Genomic DNA, 24,885 nt, shown 5'->3' with positions numbered 1-24,885 from the left:
ACTTCAGGAATTCTTAAGACACTGGACACTTAATGCTAAGACTGGGAAAGTCCCAGGAACACTGGGGCAATTTGGTCGCCTTAGTATATAGTCACACATAAGTCAGTAGGTTTTCAATGCAGGCATATAAATGTGGTAAAAATCTGCAGATAGGCTGGGCACGGTGGCTCAAGCCTGTAATCCCCGCACTTTGGGAGGCCGAGGCGGGCGGATCACGAGGTCAGGAGATGGAGACCATCCTGGCTAACACAGTGAAACCCCATCTCTACTAAAAATACAAAAAAAAAAAAAAAAAAAAAAAAAAATTAGCCGGGCGTGGGCGTGGTGGTGGGAGCCTGTAGTCCCAGCTACTCGGGAGGCTGAGGCAGGAAAATGGCGTGAACCTAGGAGACGGAGCTTGCAGTGAGCCGAGATCGCACCACTGCACTCCAGCCTGGGTGACAGAGCAAGACTCCGTCTCGGAAAAAAAAAAAAAAAATCTGCAGATAAACAGACCCTGCCAGCCCCTCAGAAGGCTCATGGTAGAGTGGGAAGGACAGTGTGTGTTCAGCTTCCATTGATGGGCTGGGGGCTTTGGTTATTCATTCATTCAACAAACACTTATTCCTTGTTTTAGAGGAGGGCTCAGAGGGGTAAGGAGACATGGTTCCTGCCCTGAAGTGGCTCATTATTTAAAGATAACTGAGCTGTATTACTCTGTGTTGATACTGCTATAAAGAACTGCCCGAGACTAGGTAATTTATAAAGGAAAGAAGTTTAATTGACAGTTCAGCATGGCTGGGGAGGCCTCAGGAAACTTACAATCATGGCGGAAGGTGAAGGGAAAGCAAGGGACCTTCTTTACAAAGTGGCAGGAAGGAAAAGTGCGGAGCGCAAAGGGGGAAGAGTCCCTTATAAAACCATCAGATCCGGTGAGAACTCACTCACTATCATGCGAATAGCACGGGGGAAACCGCCCTATGATTCAATTACCTTCTCCCTTGACACATGGAAATTATGGGGATTACAATTCAAGATGAGATTTGGGTGGGGACACAAAGCCTAACCATGTCATGAGCATACCAGGGTCATTCATTAAACATGTGGCAAGTTCAGGGCTGGAAAAATAGAGACAAGTCAGGCAACCCTAGGGAGAGCCCTTGCTGCAGCGGGGAGAAGACACACACACACAGGTACACAGGTATACACAGGTACACAGGTACACACACACAGGCACACACAATGCTGCACACGAGCCCAGAGGCCAGCAAACAGTTGAGTTTTGAAAGAAAGAACGCTGGCCAGGTGCAGTAGCTCATGCTTGTAATCCTAGCACTTTGGGAGGCTGAGGCAGGTGGATCACCCGAGGTCACGAGTTTGAAACTCCGTCTTAAAAAAGAAAAAAAGAATGCCATTACACAGACAAAAGCAACATAAAACAAGGGAGTCTGGCTGGCCCTGGTGGTTCATACCTGTAATCCCAGCACTTTGGGAGGCCAGGGTGGGTGGATCACTTGAGCCCAGGAGTTTGAGACCAGCCTGGGAAACATGGTAAAATCCCATCTCTACAAAAAATATAAAAATTAGCCAGGTGTGGTGGTGCGTACCTGTAGTCCCAGCTTCTCGGAAGACTGAGGTGGAAGAATCACTTGAGTCCAGGAGGCAGAGGCTGTAGTGAGCTGAGATTGTGACACTGCACTCCAGCCTGGGCACAGAGCAAGACTCTGTCTCAAAAAAGAAAACACACAAACAAACAAAAAAAGGAATCTCTTTACTCATATTTCTCTTTGAACACCATGAAAGGAAAGATTGTCCCAGCAAGGACACACACAAATGACTTTAATATTAATGGCCCATTTGTAGCCTCCCTTTATACTTTCAGCTACAACTGAAAAAGATGCAACATAGAGAATGATATAACAGAGAATAAATATATATTATTTTAATATAGATAATATGGAGAATAATATATACCTATACTCAGGTATCCTCCCTTCAGAATCAACAAATTTCACATTTTGCTTCATATTCTAAAAAATGTCTATTACAATCATCCACTAGAAAAAGAGATCTATAATATTTTAGATCCAGCCTGTCACCCAGGCTGGAGTGCAGTGGCGCAATCTTGGCTCACTGAAATGTCCACCTCCCAGGTTCAAGCAATTCTCCTGCCTCAGCCTTCCAAGTAGCTGGGACTACAGGCACCCACCACCATGCCCGGCTGATTTTTTTTTTTTTTTTTTGAGACGGAATCTCGCTCTGTTGCCCAGGGTGGAGTGCAGTGGCATGATCTCAGCTCACTGCAACCTCTGCCCCCCAGGTTCAAGCAATTCTCCTGCCTCAGCCTCCCAAGCAGCTGGGACTACAGGCACAAGCCACCATGCTCAGCTAATTTTTGTATTTTTAGTAGAGACGGGGTTTCACCATATTGACCAGGCTGGTCTTGAACTCCTGATCTTGTGATCCACCCACCTCGGTCTCCCAAAGTGCTGGGACTACAGGCATGAGCCACCGTGCCCGGCCTGATTTTTGTATTTTGGTAGAGATGAAGTTTCACCATGTTGCTCAGGCTGGTCTCAAACTCCTGACCTCAAGTGATCCACCCGCCTTGGCCTCCCAAAGTGCTGGGATTACAGGCATGAGCCACTGTGCCTGGCCAAGATCTATACATTTGGAGAGGAGATTTTATATCTTATAAAGGGTTACAGCCTATATGGTGGCCATGCTGACAGGCTGGGAAGTGTAGCCTCCTGCAGAGACCAGAAACAGGCACTCCAAAGGAGGATGGATTGGAATGGGAGCCTTAAGCTGAAAGAGTTGGCTAAACATACATATTCAACAGGTTATAGAAGGAGCTGTGGGCTGGGTGCAGTGGCTCGCGCCTGTCATCCCAGCACTTTGGGAGGCCGAGGTGGGCGGATCACTTAAGGTCAGGAGTTTGTGACGAGCCTGGCCAACATGGTGAAACCCCATCTCTACTAAAAAATACAAAAATTAGCCGGGTATGGTGGCAGGTGCCTGTAATTCCAGCTACTCAGGAGGCTGAGGCAGGAAAATTGCTTGAACCCAGGAGGCGAATGTTGCAATGAGCTGAGATTGTGCCATTGCACTCCAGCCTGGGCGACAAGAGCAAAACTCCGTTTCGAAAAAAAGAAGGAGCTGTAAATATTCACAAAGGGGGTCCTGACACATGTGTTCTGAACAAACATGCATGTTACGTGTGTCCCATGTTCACTGTGGGGTGGAGACTTAACATTTAAATGCATTACTGCCGGGCATGGTGGCATGTGCCTGTAGTCCCCGCTACTCGGGAGGTGGAGACAGGAGGATAGCTTGAAGCTAGGAGTTCAAGGCTGCAGTGCACTATGATCACACCTGTGAATAGCCACTGCACTCCAGCCTGGACAACGTAGTGAGACCCCATCTCTTTTTTTAAAGCATGAAAACAAGGCCCTGTACATCAAAAGGTGAAGCAGAAACACGAAGGCACTCAAGTGCAGCTTCTGTAAACGAGACAGAACCAGTCCATGGTCCCTGTTCTTCTTATCAGGAGAAAGTTAATGAAATCTGTGTCTTGACCAATCAAAGCTGTAGTTATGGCTGTGAAGCAGGAGCAGGGGGGCTGTTAGTGTCTGGTGGTGGATGAGCTGCAGTTGTTTTAATATTACTTATCTTAAGGCCACTGCTTGTTGAGCTGCTAGAGAAAAGGAAAAATCTCAGGTAGCTGGGAGTGGTGGCTCATGCCTATACTCCCAGCACTTTGGAAGGCCAGGGTAGGATCCCAGCACTTTGGAAGGCCAGGGTAGGAAGAATGCTTGAACCCAGAGGTTTGAGAACAGCTTGGGCAACATGGCAAAACCCCATCTTAGCTGGGTGCAGTGGCACATGCCTGTAGTCCCAGCTACTTGGGAGGTAGAGGTGGGAGGATCACTTGAGCCCGAGAGGTTGAGGCTGCAGTGAGCTGTGACTGCACCACTGTACCACTCCAGCCTGGGTGACAGATTGAGACCTTGTCTCCAAAAAAAAAAAGAAAAAAAAGAGAGAAAGAAAAATCTTGTGGCAGTTAGAACATAGTGGTTTTTTTTGTTTTTTTGTTTTTTTTTGAGACGGAGTCTCACTCTGTCGCCCAGGCTGGAGTGCAGTGGCCGGATCTCAGCTCACTGCAAGCTCCGCCTCCCGGGTTCATGCCATTCTTCTGCCTCAGCCTCCCGAGTAGCTGGGACTACAGGCACCCGCCACCGCGCCCGGCTAGTTTTTTGTATTTTTTAGTAGAGACGGGGTTTCACCGTGTTAGCCAGGATGGTCTCGATCTCCTGACCTCGTGATCCGCCCATCTCGGCCTCCCAAAGTGCTGGGATTACAGGCTTGAGCCACAGCGCCTGGCCTAGAACATAGTTTTTTAAGTGTAGGAGTCTTAACCCTTATCTGGCATGACCTTAGATCTTGTTATAATTTGGTATCTTACTGCCACCATGAGTCTGTTCTGTCAGTTGTATGATCTCTATTTAACATTAATTTTTTTGGGGGGTGGTGGTGGGGGTGCAATGCTGCGATCTCGGCTCACTGCAACCTCTTCCTCCTGGGTTCAAGTGATTCCCCTGCCTCAGCCTCCGGTGTAGCTGGGATTACAGGCATGTGCCACCATGCCTGGCTAATTTGTTATATTTTTAGTAGAGACTGGGTTTTGCCATGTTGTCCAGGCCGGTCTCAAACTGCTGACCTCAGGTGATCTGCCCACCTTGGCCTCCCAAAGTGCTGGAATTATAGGCGTAAGCTACTGCTCCCGGCCTAATTTTTAACGTGAATGCTGGTCAGTTGTGTCTACACCACCAAAAGGAAGTCCAATGAGGTGTGTCTGACATCCCATCCTGTTATGGCTGGAAACTCAAATTTCAAGGTTTCTCTGGGGTCCCTTTGGCCAAGAGGAGGCCCATTCAGTGGTTGAGAGGGCTTAGGGTTTTATTTTCAGTTTCCACAGTTAAAGTGGAAGCCCTTTTTACTCTTCCCAAAAGTCATCACCATGATGAACAGAGGGTTTTTATCCATCAATTACTGCTTTTGCTTTTGGACACATAATAGGATACCTCTTTCTTGCCCCCTTAAAGTTGGGTTTGGGCCAGGTACAGTGGCTCACACCTATAATCCCAGCACTCTGGGAGGCCATGGTGGGAGGATCACTTGAGCCTGGGAGTTCAAGACCAGCCTGGGCAACATAGTGAGACCCCGTCCCTACAAAAAGTAAAAAATTAGCCGGGCATGGTGGCACATGCCTGTAGTCCTAGCTACTTGTGAGGCTGGAGTAGGAGGATTGCTTGAACCAAGGACATTGAGGATTGAGCGAGCCGTGATAATGCCACTGCACTCCAGCCTGAGTGACAGAGAAAGACTCTGTCTTAAAGAAAATAATAATAATAATACATCTATCAATTTGGCTGGATGTGGTGGCTCATGCCTGTAGTCCCAACACTTTGGGAGGCCAAGGCAGGAGGATCGTTTGAGCCCAGGAGTTTGAAACCAGCTTGGGCAACATAATGAGTCTTTGTCTCTATTAAAAATACAATAAAATAATTAGCTGGGCATGGTGGCATCTGCCTGTAGCCCCAGCTACCCGGGAGGCTACAGTGGGAGAATTGTTTCAGCCTGGGAAGTTGAGGCTTCAGTGAGGGGTGCGCACACTCTGTACTCCAACCTCGGTGACAGAGTGAGACCCTGTCTGTCTGGGATTAAAAAAAAAAAAAAAAAAAGTTGGATCTGGCCATTAGGCTTGCCAAGGTGAAGTGTTGAGAGACAAAGCAATTTGTCAGGCTCTCGTTTCCTCTGCCATGACATCTGGTTGTTGCTGGTCAGCCTGGTCCCAGAGTGAGATGTGAACTGGAGCCTCTGCTAACCCCTGATGGACATGTAGCCCAGCCATGAAATAAACTCTGTTATAAGCCACCAAGACTGGGTGTTGTTTGTCGCAGAGGTATGGACCTAACCTATCCTGACTGATAATACGAGTTTAGTGTTTGTCCTTCTACTCTGTGCTGTTATATTTTTATCATATGTATAAATATCCTAAACCAATATATTGCATTGTTTTGGTTTTAAAAATACATGCACAGCTTCATGCTGTACGGACTGTCCTGCAAATTGCTTCTTTCACTCAATGTTGTGGGGGGTGTTTTTGTTTTGTGTTTTTTGAGATGGAGTCTCATTCTGTCACCCAGGCTGGAATGCAGTGGTGCCATCTGGGCTCACTGCAACCTCCATCTCCCAGGTTCAAGTGATTCTCCTGGCTCAGCCTCCTGAGTAGCTGGTACTAAAGGTGCCCACCACCGTGCCCAGCTTATATATATATATATATATATATATATATATATATATATATATTTTTTTTTTAGTAGAGACAGGGTTTCGCCATGTTGGCCAGAGTGGTTTCGAACTCCTGACTTCAAGTGATCTGCCTGCTTCAGCCTCCCAAAGTGTTGGCATTACAGGCATGAGCCGCCCCGCCTGGCCATAATGTGTTTTTGTTTTTGAGATCTATCCATGCTGTTTTATATCTCTAGTTCATTGCCGCTGTTTGTAGCATATCCCATTGCCTAAATTTTTATTATTCTTTATTCCTTGCACATGGATATTTAAAGCAGAGCTTTTTTTTTTTTTTTTTTTTTTGTGATTGCAAACAGTGCTTCAATGGATGTCCTTGGACATGTCTCCTGGTGTACATGTGGGAGAGTTTCCCTAGGGTATATTCCAAGAAATGGACGTGCTGTGCTGACTGGGAGGACATGCTCATTTTCAACTTTACCAATTGCCAAATTGCTCTCCAAAGTGATTGTATCAACAATACTCCTTCAAATGCTCTTTTTTTTTCTTTTCCCATCCACTGCCCCCACACATTACAAACTGGCCCCATTTTTCTCCTAAACCACTTCTGGCATCTCAGCCCTCCCCTACAACTCTCTTCCAACCTTTACCCTCACTCCAGCTCTTTTTGTTTGTTTGTCTGTTTGTTTTTTGAGACGGAGTCTTACTCTGTCTCCTAGGCTGGAGTGCAGTGGTGCGATCACGGCTCACTGCATCCTCCGCCTCCTGGGTTCAAGTGATTCTTCTGCCTCAGCTTCCTGAGTAGCTGGGATTACAGAGGCGCACCACTGTGCCTGGCTAATTTTTTTGTATTTTTAGTAGAGACGGGATTTCATCCTATTAGCCGGGCTGGTCTTGAACTCCTGACCTCAGGTGATCTGCCTGCACACTCCAGCTCTTGCAAAGCCTGAGAACTGGTATGGCAAGGACAGAGTGAGAGCAGGGAAGAAATAGAGTCAAGCTGAGCAGAGACTTGTGCATCATGGAGGTGCTGGGAGGTGGGGAGGAAGTTCTTTTTTTTTTTTTTTTTTTTTTTTTTTGAGACAGAGTCTCGCTCTGTCACCCAGGCTGGAGTGCAGTGGCACGATCTCGGTTCACGGCAAGCTCCGGCTCACGGCAAGCTCCGCCTCCCGGGTTCACGCCATTCTCCTGCCTCAGCCTCCCGAGTAGCTGGGACTACAGGCGACCGCCACCTTGCCCGGCTAGTTTTTTGTATTTTTTAGTAGAGACGGGGTTTCACCGTGTTCGCCAGGATGGTCTCGATCTCCTGACCTCGTGATCCGCACGTCTCGGCCTCCCAAAGTGCTGGGATTACAGGCTTGAGCCACCGCGCCCGGCCGGGAGGAAGTTCTGAAACCATACACATTAATCATTGTTATTGAATCAGACAGTGCCTAGTGACATGTAACTGTCAGGCGTTGCCAAGGCACAGTAGGGTTGCAAAGGCTGAGTGTCCACTTCCTCTCAATGAGTCAGGGAGAACCCTTGGATAATTCTCCAAAATAGTTTCAGAGTAAAGGGCAGTGGGATATGTGTAATTCCATAATGTGGCTGGCCAGCGGGCCCCCAAGGGACCTCTACTCATCCTCAGAGGGAGGCTGGGAGCTGTGATGACCCAGTTCTCTCCACACATGGGCAGCAGAGAGTCAGGGAATCTTGCCTAAAACTGCCAACAGTTCAATTTTCCTTTGTTCAAATCTCCAAGTCTTAACAATTCAAGTCTTTTAAAACCCATATAGTCAATAACTTAATTCTTTGAATAATGATTAGAATGTCAAGGCCAATAATTTTTTGCTTTTGATTTCTAAATCATGAAAAGCCAGCAATCCATTTTTCAAGAAGGCACAATGTCAATGCTTTAATTCCCTTTTTTTTTTTTGAGACGGAGTCTCACTCTGTCACCCAGGCTGGAGTGCAGTGGTGCAATCTCGGTTCACTGCAACCTCCACCTCCCAGGTTCAAGTGATTCTCCTGCCTCAGCTTCCTGAGTAGCTGGGATTACAGGTGCCTGCCACCACGCCTGGCTAATTTTTGTGTTTTTAGTAGAGATGGGGTTTCACCATGTTGACCAGGCTGGTCTCAAATGCCTGACCTCGTGATCAGCCTGCCTCGGCCTCCCAAAGTGCTGGGATTACAGGCGTGAGCCACTGCGCCCTGCCTTCAATTTCCTCTTTAAAAATGAAAGAGGCTGGGCATTGGTGTTCACACCTGTAATCCCAGTACTTTGGGAGGCTGAGGCAGAAGGATCAATTGAGCTCAGGAGTTTGAGACCATCCTGGGCAACACAGCAAGAACTCATCTTCACTAAAAATTGAAAAATTAGGTGGGTATGGTGGCACATGCCTATGGTCTGAGCTACTTGGGAGGCTGAGGTGGGAGAATGGCTTGAGCCTGGAAGGCACAGGTTGCAGTGAGTCTAGATCACTCCACTGCACTCCAGCCTCGGTGACAGAACCACACCTTGTCCCTGCCCCACTCCCAAAAAAGAAAAAGGATCAAAGCTGGGCGTGGTGGTGAGGACCTATAGTTCCAGCTACTCAGGGGGCTGAAGTGGGAGGATTGCTGGATCCCAGGAATTCAAGTCCAGCCCACATAGCAAGACCCTGCCTCTTTAAAGAAAGAGAAAAGCTGGGGTGGGGGCTCACTTTGGGAGGCCGAGGTGGGCGGATCATGAGGTCAGGAGATGGAAACCATCCTGGCTAACATGGTGAAACCCCGTCTCTACTAAAAATATAAAAAATTAGCCAAGCGTGGTGGCAGGCACCTGTAGTCCCAGCTACTTGGGAGGCTGAGGCAGGAGAATGGCGTGAACCTGGGAGGCGGAGCTTGCAGTGATCCGAGATCATGCCACTGCACTCCAGCCTGGGTGACAGAGCGAGACTCCGCCTCAAAAAAAAGAGAAAGAGGGAAAAAAGGGATCAATTGCAATTCTTGCTTTTTAATTACATACCAACAATTTCATTCTCCTTTTAAAATCATTAAAACATCAATAATTACATATCAACAATTTCTTTTAATTACATATCAACAATTTCATTCTCATTTTAAAATTATTAAAACATCAGTAATTTATTATTTTAATCTTAAAAGAGTCAGCAATACCATTTTATTTTCCTTTTTCAGGATGTCACTAATGGCCACATTTTAGAGATTTCCACTTTGGGAAATAGATTTTTCAAAAATCACTCACATTCCCACTTACCTTACATAGTGGACCTCATTTCCATGATTCCTTCCACTTCTTTTTCTTTGCATTTAGAAAACCCATCAGCAGTTAGATTCAATGGACGCGGCCCAAGCACCTATTGGTATCCTGTGTTGGGTGCAGGGCAGAAGCAGATGACCCTAATTCAGCCAAGCCCACAGTCCAACTGGGAAGCTGGGTCCCTCTGTGTGGGGATCGTGACTCGGTTTGGTAGTTTTGTAATGGAGGCCAGGCTGATGTGGGGCCCAGGGAGCTGGGGTCACACTGGGATGGAAAGATTGGTACTCTCAAGGGCCTTCACATTCAGATGATTGAGGCATGAAGGAATTCCTATCAAATGTGAATCTGGGCCGGGTACAGTAGCTTGCGCCTATAATCCTAGCAATGTGGGAGGCCGAGGCAGGTGGATCACTTGAGGTCAGGACTTCGAGACCAGCCTGGCCAACAGGGTGAAACCCCGTCTCTACTAAAAATATAAAAATTAGCTGGGTGTAGTGGTACGCACCTGTAGTCTCAGCTACTCAGGAGGCTGAGGCAGGAGAATCGCTTGAACCCGGGAGGTGGAGGTTGCAATGAGCCGAGATCATGCCACTGCACTCCAGCCTGGGACACAGAACAAGACTCTGTGTCAGAAAAAAAAAAAAAAAAAGTGAATCTGTCAAACTTTCTTTTATTAATTAACATCAAAGACATAGTGCTATCCCAGTATTTTGGGAGGCTAAATTAGCTGGGCGTGGTGGTGGGTGCCTATAATCCCAGCTGCTCCGGAGGCTGAGGCAGGAGAATTGCTTGAACCAGGCAGGTGGAGGTTGCAGTGAGCCAGGATCGTGCCACTGCACTCCAACCTGGGCAACAAGAGTGAAACTCTGTCTCAAAGAAAAAAAAAAAAAAAAAGACAGTGCTGAGAAATCTCGTTCTCTGTCTGGCCAACATGGTGAAACCCCATCTCTACTAAAATATAAAAATTTGCTGGGCGTGGTGGGCGCCTGTAATCCCAGCTACTTGGGAGGCTAAGGCAGGATAGTTGCTTGAACCCAGGAGGCGGAGGTTGCAGTGAGCCGAGATTGCACCATTGCACTCCAGCCTGGGTGACAAGAGTGAAACTCCACCTAAAAAAAAAAGAAAAAAGAAAAAAGAAATCTCATTCTCTAAAATCAGAGACTGTCAGAAACTTCGCTGTTTGAAATCACATCAGTGAGAGCAGAACATCCCACGCTTCTTTAGTGGGTCAGAAGAGCCAGGTTTGATACAGAGACACAGCCTGGATTTTCTACCCAGATGCAGAGCTTCAGATAAAGGGTTTTTGGACACAATAGTCTATATTTGTCTTACCTTTGTGGTGTCCAAGGAAACAAGACTCTGAATCTGATTCTCAGCCCACGCCAGATGTTAACCCCTTTACACATTGCCAGCTTTGCTTTAGGCCTATCAACACGGCTTCATTTCAATTTCACCTGAACTCCAGCCTCCCCCAAATCCTATGATAATCCCATTTCTTCCTTTGATGAGACCCTCCACAGTTTCTCTGGTGCGTTGTCTCTCTTGCTACATCAAGTTAATAAGCCTAATTTTGTTAAACTACAACTATATCCCTAGTGGTTTTTATCAGATTGGATTTGTCATAAAATTCAAGCCTTCTCTTTTCTTTTTTTTATCCTTTGAGATAGAGTCTCACTCTGTTGCCCAGGCTGGAGTGCAGTGGTATGATCTCGGCTCACTGCAACCTCTGCCTCCTGGGTTCAAGTGATTCTTCTGCTTCAGCCTCCCAAGTAGCTGGGGTCACAGGCATGCACCACCACACCCAGCTAATTTTGAACTCTTAGTAGAGATGGGGTTTTACTATATTGCTTAGGCTGATCTCGAACTTCTGACCTCAGATAATATACCTATCTCAGCCTTCCAAAGTACTGGGATTACAAGTGTGAGCCACCATGCCCAGACCATTGTTTTTTTTGTTTTTAAATTTTAAATTTTAAATTTTTTTTTTTGAGACTGAGTTTTGCTCTATCCTCCCAGGCTGGAGTGCAGTGGCTCAATCACAGTTCACTGCAGCCTCAATCTCTTGGGCTAAAGCGATCCTCCCACTTCAGCCTACCAAGTAGCTGGGACCACAGATGTACACCATCACACCAGTCTGATTTTTAAAAAATGTCTGTAGAGATGGGTCTCACTATGTTGCCTTGGTTGGTCTCAAACTCCTGGGCTCAAGGGATCCTCCTGCTTTAGCCTCCAAAAGTGTTGGGATTACAGGTGTGAGCCACCATACCCAGCTGCTCTGTTCCTTTACCTACTCATTGATTCATTCATTCAGTGTTTGTCCAGCCTATGCTCAGTTTTTTTTGTTGTTGTTGTTTGTTTTTTTGAGATGGAGTTTCACTCTTGTTGCCCAGGCTGGAGTGCAATGGCGTGGTCTCAGCTCACTGCAACCTCTGCCTCCCGGGTTCAAGCAATTATCCTGCCTCAGCCTCCTGAGTAGCTGGGATTACAGGCGCCTGCCACCATGCCCAGCTAATTTTTGTATTTTTAGTAGAGACAGGGTTTCGCCATGTTGGCCAGGCTGGTCTCGAACTCCTGACCTCAGGTGATCCGCCTGCCTCAGCCTCCCAAAGTGCTGGGATCATAGGTGTGAGCCACTGCGCGTGCCCCTATGCTCAGTTTTAAGTACTGGGGACATGGTGGTGACAGGGCAGACAAGGTCCTTGGCTTTGTGGACCCTGCCTCTAGTGGATGAGATAGATAATAAATAGGTAATCACAAAAGCAAAGCAGCAGGCCGGGCGTGGTGGCTCACGCCTGTAATCCCAACACTTTGGGAGGCCAAGAAGGGCGGATCACGAGGTCAGGAGATCGAGACCTTCCTGGCTAACACGTTGAAACCCTGTTTCTACTAAAAATACAAAAAATTAGCTGGGTGTGGCGGTGGGCGCCTGTAGTACCAGCTACTTGGGAGGCTGAGGCAGGAGAATGGCGTGAACCTGGGAGGTGGAGCTTGCAGTGAGCCGAGATCACACCACCGCACTCCAGCCTGGGCGACAGAGCAAGACTCCGTCTCAAAAAAAAAACAAAAAGCAAAGTAACAGATTATAAAGGGATTGGAAGGGTGCCCAGGGTTGGGGGGATAGAGGAGGTGGGCAGAAAAGGAGACACTACAATTGAACTGGAACCCAGGTGAACAGATCTCAGGAAAGAGCACTGCAAGCAGAGATCAGCAAAAGAGGTGAAGATGAGGCTGGGTGCAGTGGCTCATGCCTGTAATTACAGCACTTTGGGAAGCCGAGGTGGGTGGATGGCTTGGGGTCAGGAGTTGGAGACCAGCCTGGCCAACATGGCAAAACCCTGTCTCTACTAAAAATACAAAAATTAGCTGGACATGGTGGTGCAAGTCTGTAATCTCAGCTACTCAGGAGGCTGAGGCAAGAGAGTCACTTCAACCCAAGAGGTGGAAGTTGCAGTGAGCCTAGATCATGCCACTGCATTCCACCCTGGGTGACAGAATGAGACTCTGTCTCCAAAAAAAAAAAAAAAAAGGCCGGGTGTGGTGGCTCATGCCTGTAATCCCAGCACTTTGGGAGGCCAAGGCGGGCGGATCACCTGAGGTCAGGAGTTTGAGACCAGCCTGGCCAATATGGCAAAATCCTGTCTCTACTAAAAGTACTAAAAATTAGACGGGCATGGTGGTGGGCGCCTGTAAACCCAGTTACTCCGGAGGCTGAGGCAGGAGAATCGCTTGAATCCGGGAGGTGGAGGTTGCAGTGAGCTGAGATCACACCACTGCACTCCAGCTTGGACAACAAGAGCGAAACTCTGTCTCAAAAAACAAACAAACAAACAAAAAAAAACAACAAAAAAAAGAAGATGAGCTTGTCAGATTTGCAAAATAACCAGAAGGCCAGTATTCTTGGAGCAAACTGAGTGAGCGGGAGGGTGGGGAAAGATGAAGCACAAAGGCCGAATTTTACCTGGGATGATAATCTTACACAAGCCTAAATGTATATATTTTCCTATAAATTAATGTACCTATAAAGTTGGAGTTGCTCTGGGACTCAAGTGGCATCCTTCTCCCAACCCCTGCTGTTTTCTGAAGGATTCCTAAGGAACCTTAGAGGTAGGGAGAGAGAAAGAGCTGGAAGTCCTTAATCTAGTCCAACCCTCTTATTTTACAGTTAGGGAAACCTAAGCTGAGAGAGGAGGTGGAAACCTGGTTGTAGGAGTGAGTCGGGAAGGATTCACGGTCATTCTGGTGGGTAGGAGTAGGGCCAGAGCAAGGAGTCCTGGTTTGTGAACCACCAGCCGGCCGTCTAGGAGTTTACAGACCAGCAGTGGCAGTGTAGACAAAGGGCATATCTTCCTTTCCCCAAGGACATTGGCTCTGGAGCAATAACCCAGCAATGGGGGCTTTGGGGTGTCCCTCTTAATTCCGTAGCTCAGCCCATTCGGATATGCCAGCTGGAAAGAGAGAGGGATAAGACAACAGAGTACCTCTCTCTAACAGCTCAATCCCTCCCCCTCAGGGTTAAGATCGCGGCTGCAGTGGTTAGCATCTCTGCTTCCTCTAGCTGGCTATGTCATTGAACCTGTGTGATCAGACGCAAACTAGATCAGTATGACTTCAAAGCTTCAGTTCTTTTTCTTTTTTCTCTCTTTTTTTTTTAGATGGAGTCTCGATCCCTCGCCTGGGCTGGAGCACAGTGGCGCAATCTCGGCTCACTGCAACCTCCGCCTCCCCGGTTCAAGCAATTCTTCTGTCTCAGTCTCCCGAGTAGCTGGGACTACAGGCGCCTGCCAGCACGCCCGGCTACTTTTTGTATTTTTAGTAAAGACTGGGTTTCACCTTGTTAGTCAGGCTGGTCTCGAACTCCTGACCTCAGGTGATCCACCCGCCTCTGCCTCCCAAAGTGCTGGGATTACAGGCGTGAGCCACTGCGCACGGCTAAAGCTTCAATCTTTTTTTTGTTTTGTTTTTTTGTTTTTGAGACGGAGTCTCGCTCTGCCGCTCAGGCTGGAGTGCAGTGGCGCGATCTCGGCTCACTGTAAAGCTTCAGTTCTTTTTTTTTTTTTTTTTTTTTTTTTGAGATGGAGTCTCGCTGTGTCTCCCAGGCTGGAGTGGAGTGCAGAGGCATGATCTCGGCTCACTGCAAGCTCCGCCTCCCGGGTTCACGCCATTCTCCCGCCTCAGCCTCCCGAGTAGCTGGGACTACAGGCGCCGCCACCACGCCTGGCTAGTTTTTTGTATTTTTAGTAGAGACGGGGTTTCACCATGTTAGCCAGGATAGTCTCGATCTCCTGACCTCGTGATCCACCCGCCTCGGCCTCCCAAAGTGCTGGGATTACAGGCTTGAGCCACCGCGCCCGGCCAAAGCTTCAGTTCTTAACCATCAGGCGACAGTGCGTAGTCTGATAGCAACTGGAAAAGTCCTGCTGAGATTTAGCCTCCCATACACACAGAGTCCCACCCCGGACAGGCTGTATCAACCTCCAACGGCCATATGCCCACTGCTGTTTGCATACACTGAGGCAGGACCTATAGATTCTATCCACTGACTCATCTGGAATGATTCCGCGGGGCGCCCATGCAAGAACCACTGTCTCCAAACAGCAGCCAGCCACTCCTTTCTCTTGGTTTCCTTCCTTTGAGTGGTGCAAAGGCCCAAGGGTGTAACCTCAGAATGGGGCCCTGACTCAGCTGTGGGCGAGCTCCTAGAGTATCTTAATTCCTGCTTCATTTCTTTCCATTTTGCAGTTGGGCAAACTGCGGCTCAAAAAGACAAAGAACGTTCCCGGAGCAAAAAAGCTGCTTAGAATGTAGCCAAAACTCCGCACGGTAAGGACTGAGGACTGTCAAAAGACCACCAAGAGTTAAAATCAGGAAGCTGCGGAGCACCCCGGAGGCTAGAGAGACCCGGCCCCGCTTCCAACCTATGCTCCTCCTTTTAACTTCCGGGCGGGGCAAGATTTCCGGTTCCCGCGCGGCGCTCCAAAGCTCGGGGAGTGGTGGTCTCCCTTTTCCCGGAGTCAGTTGTGGGAGTTAGGGTCTTATTCTGATCTTCCCTCGTACCCCGCTCCCCCGTCCTCCGAGGTGGCACTTGCGCAGGTGAACGTTCCCTCTGTCTCCTTCCTTCTTCTTCCTACCCCACGCACGCTCGCTCGCGGCCACAGTGGCTGCCTGCCCCAGGAGCTGGGAGTCCCTGCCTGTGGGGTAGAAAAATGATTGAAATGTGAGACCTGCGGGCTCATCGGGCTGACTTGGACCTCACCTCAGCTCTGGAGGTGGACCTCGTCCTGGGGCCCTAGAAGCCCATTTCCGGACCCGGGCTAGGCCTTCGGAGCCGCGGCCGCATAGTGGGAGGAGTCGGGCTCAGCTCCCCCTACCACACCCGGGATTATTTTTATCGGTTGAGTCATCGCACTCCCTTTTATCCTTGTGGCCTTGGGCAAGTCCCCTCCCTCCGAGCTTCACTTTGCTTATCTGTGAATGGAAATAACAGTGTCTACCCCGTGGGCTATCGGGAGAATCAGTTGTGAGGGAATGCAGTGTGGGGTGTCTGGCCGGCGGAATTCCACAAATGGTAGTAGCAGTTGATGTCAGTGGAGGTTCCTGGGGCAGTAATTTATCAAGAATTTAACCTGAACTAAGGATCCTACGGAGGAGGATCTATGTGTAACATTCGGCGCAATGTCAGGAAATAAGGGCGCAGTACACTGGAGTTATTTTATCTTTTTTTGAGCCGGAGTCTCGCTCTGTCGCCCAGGCCAGAGTGCAGTGGCGCGATGTCGCCTGACTGCAAGTTCCTCTGCCACATGGGTTCAAGCGATTCTCCTGCCTCAGCCTCCCGAGTAACTGGGATTACAGTCGCTCTTCACCACGCCTGGCTAATTTTTTCCATTTTTAGTAGAGACGGTTTCACCATGTTGGCCAGGCTGGTCTTGAACTCCTGACCTCAAGTGACCCACCCGCCTCGGGCTTCCAAAGTGCTGGAATTACAGGCATGAACCACTGCACCTGGCCTGGAGTTATTTTTTCTCACTGGGTTTTTGAGAAAAGAAAATGAGTTTTTAACTGGTGAGGATAAGTTTGTGTTTGGCAAGTCGTCTTCTGAAGCTGATAGGATTTATAAGCCGGGTAAATTGTGCTGGTTCATCCTTGAGAGCCAGCCTTAAGAATTGGCCCACTGACTGCCAGGCGTGGTGACTCCCAAAGCCTGTAATCCCAGCACTTTGGGAGGCTGAGGCGGGTGGATCACCGGAAGTCAGGGGTTCGAGACCATCCTGGCCAACATGGTGAAACCCCATCTCTACTAAAAACATAAAGATTAGCCTGGTGTGGTGACGGGCTCCTGTAATCCCAGCTACTTGGGAGGCTGAGGCAGAGAATTGCTTGAACCCAGAAGGCGGAAAGGTTGCAGTGAACCGAGAGCGTGCCACTGCACTCCAGCCTGGGCCACAGAGCAAGACTCTGTCTCAACAAAAATAAAAATAAAAATAAAAATAAAAAAGGGCCACTGACAGACTGTTCCTAGAAACCTGGGTTGTAAAGACGTTGGGTGCTAGGAGCTAGAAGAAGTGATAAAAGGGTGTTTTCCTAAGTGGGTTAGGGGTTTTCACTCAGAAAGGTTTTTGGGCAGGAGGGGAAAACCTGAAAAGTTTTCTTCCTCTTGAGTTGTTATAAAAGTAATACATATGTGTAGTTAGAAACCAATACAGAAAGATGTAAAATGAAAACAGTTCCCCCTTCTACTGTATCTGCCCTTCAGAAGTAAATACAATTGATTTCTTTGATAACCTTCCATGTATTATTTGGATATATAAGGTTTTATTTGCTTGTATGTATGTATTTTTAATTTCCTCAGATGGGGGGGTCATACTACACATCTATCAGGACCTTAGTCATGTTGTAATATTGACAGCTTTAATCACCAGTACTCATAAAGCCTGCTTCATTTTTTACATGGCGGCACCACTGAATGGTTGACTGTACTTCAGTCATTTCCCTGTTGATGGTCACTTAGGTTGTTCCCAAGATTTTGCTTTCCCACGGTGTTTCACCTATAACCTTTCTTGTACGAAATATTTTAGTCCAAGTCACCCCTAAGTGATTCTACTTTTCCCTACTCACCACCCTAGGTTAGTAACAGCTTACTTTGGGGGATGAGCACACCCTATTAACTGAACAAAAACCAAGATAATATGAGAAGAATTGGTGTACTCCCAAGAATATCCAAGCTGCTGGGTCCAGAATCAATTAAAGTCTGCTAAGAAATGGGTCAGGGAACCTTTAGAGAAGGGTGACTAGGTGCTGGGTGCATGGCAGCTAGTCAGCGTTAGTGATTGCTGGCTTCTGGCAATTGTTGCCCAGGAAACAGATTTGAGAGATTCTCTGAGGTGGGAGGGATTTTAAATGTCACCTCTCCTGCTATGTATTATATGTCAGGAAAGGATTAGTTCTTTGAGGGAACAGAGTATTAAAGGAGACGATGGGCCGGGCACAGTGGCTCACGCCTATAATCCCAGCACTTTGGAAGGCCGAGGCAGGGGGATCATGAGGTTAGGAGATCAAGACCAACCTGGCTAACATGTTGAAACCTCGTTTCTACTAAAAATACAGAAAAAATTAGCTGGGTGTGGTGGCACGCGCCTGTAGTCCCAGCTACTCAGGAGGCTGAGGCAGGAGAATTGCTTGAACCTGGGAGTTAGAAGTTGCAGTGAGCCAAGATCGTGCCACTGCCCTCCAGCCTGGGCAACAAAACAAGACTCCGTCTCAAAAAAAAAAAAACAAAACAAAACGATGATCCTTGAAAAGTGACTACATCATGGGGCTGTACCCTAATGTGAGAATTAATTTAGTCATTTCTATTATTTGAACTGTCTCTTATTTTAAACTTAACATAGGATGTGTTTTCCTGTAAATAACTCCTTTTTTGAACTGGGGCCCTAGCCCAAATGAAGCAAAGGCTTTTTTTTCTGGCATTTTACAGGTATTTAATTTGGCCACCCCCCTCCCCCTGCTTACCATAGCTGGTTTGATAATCCTGGAGCTCTCAAATATCCAGAGGGTTGGAATTGTACTCTATTAGCATTTTGACAAGTCCCATACACTGATCAGAGGTGCTTCATTCTTGATCTTAACCTGGGTTCTTTTTTTTTTTTTTGGGGGGGGGGTGGGTAAGGACTCTGTTGCACAGGCTGGAGCACAGTGCTGTGATCACGGCTCACTGCAGCCTCTACCTCCCAGGCTCAGGTGGTTCTCCCACCTCAGCCTCCCTAGTAGCTGGGACTACAGGCTTGTGCCACCACACCCAGATAATTTTTTTGTTTTTGTATTTTTTGTAGAGACAGGGTTTTGCCATGTTACCCAGGCTGGTCTCGAATTCCTGGGCTCAAGTGATCCACCTTTTTTTTCCCCCCGAGATGGAGTTTTGCTCTTGTTGTCCAGGCTGGAGTGCAGTGGCACGATCTCGGTTCATAGCAACCTCTGCCTCCTGGGTTCAAGCGATTCTCCTGCCTCAGCCTCCCAAGTAGCTGTGATTACAGGCCATGCACCACCATGCTTGGCTAATTTTTGTAATTTTAGTAGAGACGGGGTTTCTCCATGTTGGTCAGGCTGGTCTCGAACTCCTGACCTCAGGTGATCCACCCACCTTAGCCTCCCAAAGTGCTGGGATTATGGGTGTGAGCTACCTCGCCTGGCTTTCTTTTTCTTTTTCTTTCTTTCTTTCTTTTTTTTTTTTTTTAAAGAGATCTCGCTATGTTGCTCAGGCTGGAGTGCAGTGGCCATTCACAGGTGCAATCATACATAGTGCACTGCTCCTTTGAAGTACTTTTTAATGTTTGCTATTCTTTAATCATGATGAAAGAGATAGACTAGAGAAGTAGAAAGTCAGTAGATTAGATATTAATGAACTGACCTTATTCTCCTCTTTTGGCACCTCTTCATAAATTGCTTTGTATACATAGCAAATGGTATATAAAAATGGTTGGAAGGGCCGGGCGTGGTGGCTCACGCCTGTAATCCCAGCACTTTGGGAGTCTGAGGCGGGCAGATCACGAGGTCAGGAGTTTGAGACCAGCCTGACCAACCTGGTGAAAGCCTCTCTCTACTAAAAATACAAAATTTAGCTGGGCGTGGTGGCACATGCCCATAATCCCAGCCACTCAGGAGGTTGACGCAGGAGAATTGCTTGAACCTGGGAGGTGGAGGTTGCAGTAAGCCGAGATCGTGCCATTGCACTCCAGCCTGAATGACAGGGCAAGACACCGTCTGCAAAAAAGAAAAAAAAGGCCGGGCGCGGTGGCTCAAGCCTGTAATCCCAGCACTTTGGGAGGCCGAGACGGGCGGATCACGAGGTCAGGAGATCGAGACCATCCTGGCTAACACGGTGAAACCCCGTCTCTACTAAAAAATACAAAAAACTAGCCGAGTGAGGTGGCGGGCGCCTGTAGTCCCAGCTACTCGGGAGGCTGAGGCAGGAGAATGGCGGGAACCCGGGAGGCGGAGCTTGCAGTGAGCTGAGATCCGGCCACAGCACTCCAGCCTGGGCGACAGAGCGAGACTCCGTCTCAAAAAAAAAAGAGAAAAAAAAACAAACAAAAAAAACCCAAAATGGTTGGAAGAAGCAAACACCCATGATTTTAAGCCGTCTCTCAAGCAAATCATGTGCCTGTGCAATTCTTGTTTCAACATAATGTAAAATACTTCATAGTGAGGGGCAAAATGAATGCACGATACTCTAGCAAGGCCAGTATTCTTCAGTTGGCTTTGAGAACCTACATTTCTTATTTTGTTAAACCACTGTCATGTTTTCTCAATTGCGTTAATTGATCTACCAAGAAGAAGACAAAAATAGAGTTTCTAGTAGCTTTATTAAGAAACCCTGTTAAGGCTGGGCGCGGTGGCTCAAGCCTGTAATCCCAGCACTTTGGGAGGCTGAGACGGGCGGATCACGAGGTCAGGAGATCGAGACCATCCTAGCTAACACGGTGAAACCCCGTCTCTACTAAAAAAATACAAAAAACTAGCCGGGCGAGGTGGCGGGCGCCTGTAGTCCCAGCTACTCAGGAGGCTGAGGCAGGAGAATGGCGTCAACCCGGGAGGCGGAGCTTGCAGTGAGCTGAGATCCGGCCACTGCACTCCAGCCTGGGCGACAGAGCGAGACTCCGTCTCAAAAAAAAAAAAAAAAAAAAAAAAAAAAAAGAAACCCTGTTAAGATTGGAAGGCTGATGGAACCTGGGTCTGGACCAAATCCATGAGATCCGAGGGGTTTAGCAGCTGTTGTGGTCTGTTTTTGCTGATTCTTACTTTTCTCTTTGTGCCTAGAAGTCTGAAACGTTTTTTTCTTGGTGTTCCAGAATGGAGACTGAAGTGTACCCAGAGACCCAAAGAAATACAGACGTCCAGAATGATCAAGTGAGATCACTACCCAATGAAACGGTGGGCCGAGGAGCCAGAAGTTGTCCTACTACCTGCTTTCCAGGTCCAGATTCCATGGGAGCCTCTGGGCTCCCGCTAGAGAGCCTCAGTGAAGACTCTGTTGAAGACTTTAAAACCATGCTAGAAAGCCTCCAGAGGTTCAGGAAGTTCCGCTATGAGGATGCAGCTGGCTCCAGGGATGTCCTCAGGCATCTCCGGGACCTTTCTGGTTGGTGGTTGAGACCTGATATTCACACAAAGAAGCAGATTGTGGGAATGCTGGTGCAGGAGCAATTCCAGGCTGTCCTGCCCGAGGATCTCAGAGCTCAAGCACAGAGATGTCAGCCTGGAATCAGAATCACTGGCTAAGTCTTGCTGCTTGCTTCTTGCTCAGCCTACATATGAGATGTCAACCTAAGCGTTCTCTTGGATGCAAGATTCAACTCACCTGTGGGAAATCTGAACTTCCACTTTCTTTGAGCTTGTCTTTGACTGGTTGTAATAAGAATCCATCAAAACCCATGTTTGGATCTCTTTTTCGCTGAGGCAGCTTTATTTCCTACGGAAAGAGTTTCTCTGTCCTTGTTAGGACAATCAGCCTGCTGCTTTGGGCTTTTCCAAGAGCCTATTTTTCATCTGCTGGATGCCTCTTTTTTTGCACTTTGTGACATGCTTTAATATATTGTTTTTATGTATCCAAAGAGGTAATCAGCTTTAACTTTCAGAATTCGTGAATCTTGGTTTGGTGGCATGAATGAAAGCTTATGTAACCCCACCAGTAACTCATTTGGGGTGCCCTTGAAATATTAAAGTTTGGTCCTCAGTAAATATGTCCTGTGGTGATTAATCAGTTAGCGCTTAGTAGTCAGCAATTGGAGACAGGTGAGATAATTATCAGGCGTAGATGAGAGCTAGCGATAAGAACTATGGCTGTGGTGGTGGTTGCGCTGGGAAATAGGAACAGTCCTGGCCTTTGTTTTCAAAGTCAAGATTTAGATTGGACAGAACTGAGAAAGGGGTCAAACAGGGTCATAAGAGGTGAGTAACCTGTACACAGAGCTGTTTGATTGGCTGTTTCACCATGTCCATCACCTTTGTCCTATAGCTTGCCTATCTGCAAGAAAACTTACTGTAAAGCTCCCTGACGCTACTGTGTTTTGCTTTTTCCGCAACAGAGGTCATCGTTGTTTTTCTGTGTGTGGAGACCTGTTCTGTGACTGACAGCTGAGATAGAGCAGTAGCTGTGTCTGTGACAGGGAGGGTAAACAGCAGCTGCCTCCCCAGCACAGCCCAGTTCAGAGGAAACTGTCTGCCTCTGTGGCCTGGCTCTGGGACTTGTAACTCTGTTCCTCTTCTAGCAAACTTGGTGCCACTTCAGAAACAGCTTTTGGTGTAGGGAGTGGTCAGCTGCATGCTGGAACTCTTGTTGATTCTGCTGGGGTTTGTTGAGTACTTCCTGTGCCTCTGCGACTGCTACAGAATGGAAATGTAAAACCCACTTTTAAGGAAGTGTATCATTTTTGAAGAGAGGAAAAAGCCTTAAAAATACATTGTTAGAAATGTTGGAGTCAAACTAGCCTTGCTTTTGGTATCTCGTTTTGAAACAGCACCAAGATAAAAGATTTTGTTTTTTAAAAAATTACAGGCTGGATGCACTGGCTCATGCCTGTAATCCCAGGACTTTGGGAGACCGAGGCGGGCGGATCACGAGGTCAGGAGATCGAGACCATCCTGGCTAACATGATGAAACTCCGCCTCTACTAAAATTACAAAACAAATTAGCCGGCGCCTGTAGTCCCAGCTACTCAGGAGGCTGAGGCAGGAGAATGGCGTGAACCCAGGAGGCGGAGCTTGCAGTGAGCTGAGATCGTACCACAGCATTCTAGCCTGGGCGACAGAGTGAGACTCTGTCTCAAAAAAAAAAAAAAAAAAAAAAAAAATTACAAGCAGAGAAGAGAGGACAGTCAAGGTGTAGAAGTGACATTTTAATGAAATTTTGAAAGAGAAGTAGGAGATCATTGGACAGAAGGCAAAAGCATGGGAATGCAAAGATGTAAAGGTATATAGTGTTCGGGGAATAGTGACCATAAGATGAATTAATTATGCTTTTTAGTAACTGTAAGGTAAGGACTTTTCTTTTTTTGAGACAAGGTCTCACACTGTCGCCCAGGCTGGAGTGCAATGGTATGATCTCGCTTTACTGCAACCTCTGCCTCCAGGGTTCATGCAATTCTCCTGCCTCCGCCTCCTAAGTAGCTGGGATTACAGGCATCCACCACCACACCCGGCTAATTTTTTGTATTTTTGGTAGAGACGGGATGTTGGCCAGACTGGTCTTGAACTCTGACCTTGTGATACACCCGCCTCGGCCTCCCAAAGTTTACAGGTGTGAACCACTGTGCCCGGCCACTGTAAGGTAGGCTTTTCTTTTCTTTTTTTTTGAGACAGAGTCTTGCTCTGTCACCCAGGCTGGAGTGCAGTGGCGCGATCTCGGCTCACTGCAACCTCTGCCTCCCGGGTTCATGCCATTCTCCTGCCTCAGCCTCCCGAGTAGCTGGGACTACAGGCGCCTGCCGCCACTCCCGGCTAATTTTTTGTATTTTCAGTAGAGACTGGGTTTCACCGTGTTAGCCAGGATGGTCTCGATCTCCTGACCTCGTGATCCGCCCGCCTCAGCCTCCTAAAGTGTTGGGATTACAGGCGTGAGCCACTGCGCCCAGCCGGTAAGTTTTTCTATCATTAATTTGAATAGTAAAATTTAACGTTGGCAAAGTAGTATCACTGATAGGGTTGTAGTATTTTGAATCATTCTGAAGATATTTCCTTTAGTCCTCAGGGATCTGGAACTCCTGGTATTCAGGAATTTCCTGGCCTCCATCAGTTTCTCAGCTGCTTCAATGATGTAGGATTTGGTCTGTGAGTAAAGGACCTGGCTTTACAGGTGGACTCAGATTTTCACCTCAGAGATTTTATGACACGACAACTGAGCTAGCTTCCTTCCTTCCTTCCTTCCTTCCTTCCTTCCTTCCTTCCTTCCTTCCTTCCTTCCTTCCTTCCTTCCTTCCTTTTCCTTTTCCTTTTCCTTTTCCCCTCTCTCTTTCTGTTTCTCTCTCTTTTCTTTTTCTTTCTTTTTTTTTCTTTTTTTTTTTTTTTGTTTTGAGACGGAGTCTCGCTCTGCCGCCCAGGCTGGAGTGCAGTGGCCGGATCTCAGCTCACTGCAAGCTCCGCCTCCCGAGTAGCTGGGACTACAGGCGCCCGCCACCGCGCCCGGCTAGTTTTTTTTGTATTTTTTAGTAGAGACGGGGTTTCACCGTGTCAGCCAGGATGGTCTCGATCTCCTGACCTCGTGATCCGCCCGTCTCGGCCTCCCAAAGTGCTAGGATTACAGGCTTGAGCCACCGCGCCCGGCCTTCTTTTTCTTTCTTGACGGAGTTTCGCTCTCATTGCCCAGGCTGGAGTGCAATGGCACGATCTCGGCTCTCAGCAACCTCCTCCTCCCAGGTTCAAGCCATTCTCCTGGCTCAGCCTCTGGAGTAGCTGGGATTACAGGCTTGCGCCACCACACCGGCTAATTTTGTATTTTTAGTAGAGACGGGGTTTCTCCATGTTGGTCAGGCTGGTCTCGAACTCCGGACCTCAGGGGATCTGCCTGCCTCGGCATCCCAAAGTGCTGGGATTACAGGCATGAGCCACCGTGCCTGGCCTTTTTTTTTTTTTTTTTTTGAGACAGTCTTGCTCTGTTGCCCAGGCTGGAGTGCAGTGGTGCCATCTCGCTCAACTGCAACCTCTGCCTCCCAGGTTCAAGCAATTATCCTGCCTCAGCCTCCTGAGTAGCTGGGATTACAGGCACACGCCACCACACCTGGCTAATTTTTGTATTTTTAGTAGAGACGGGATTTCCCCATGTTGGCCAGGCTCGTCTGGAACTCCTGACCTCAAGTGATCCT

At 47.9% G+C, this 24,885-nt stretch overlaps 1 protein-coding gene across 2 annotated transcripts in view; it reads left to right on the top strand.

Moving 5' to 3' along the window:
• The window catches only part of LOC105494396 (chymotrypsin like elastase 3B), a 35,795-nt gene extending 11,835 nt beyond the window's left edge, over positions 1-23,960 (top strand). Inside the window, exons 4-5 of one of the 2 annotated variants that reach the window (XM_071098901.1) lie at positions 15,275-15,355; positions 20,878-22,553. In XM_071098901.1, the coding sequence (XP_070955002.1) occupies positions 15,275-15,340 (66 nt within the window). In that variant the 3' untranslated portion in view covers positions 15,341-15,355; positions 20,878-22,553. Of the gene's footprint in view, positions 1-15,274; positions 15,356-15,484; positions 15,626-20,877 lie in introns of those variants that run through there. The other variant, XR_011624993.1, reaches the window with a different exon arrangement.
• The last annotated feature ends 925 nt before the right edge of the window (positions 23,961-24,885 follow it).

Source organism: Macaca nemestrina, chromosome 1 (assembly GCF_043159975.1).
Source record: "Macaca nemestrina isolate mMacNem1 chromosome 1, mMacNem.hap1, whole genome shotgun sequence".
Classification (NCBI taxonomy): Eukaryota; Metazoa; Chordata; class Mammalia; order Primates; family Cercopithecidae; genus Macaca; species Macaca nemestrina.
The sequence above is the reverse complement of the archived record's forward strand: the minus strand, read 5'-3'. Positions and strand labels throughout refer to the sequence as shown.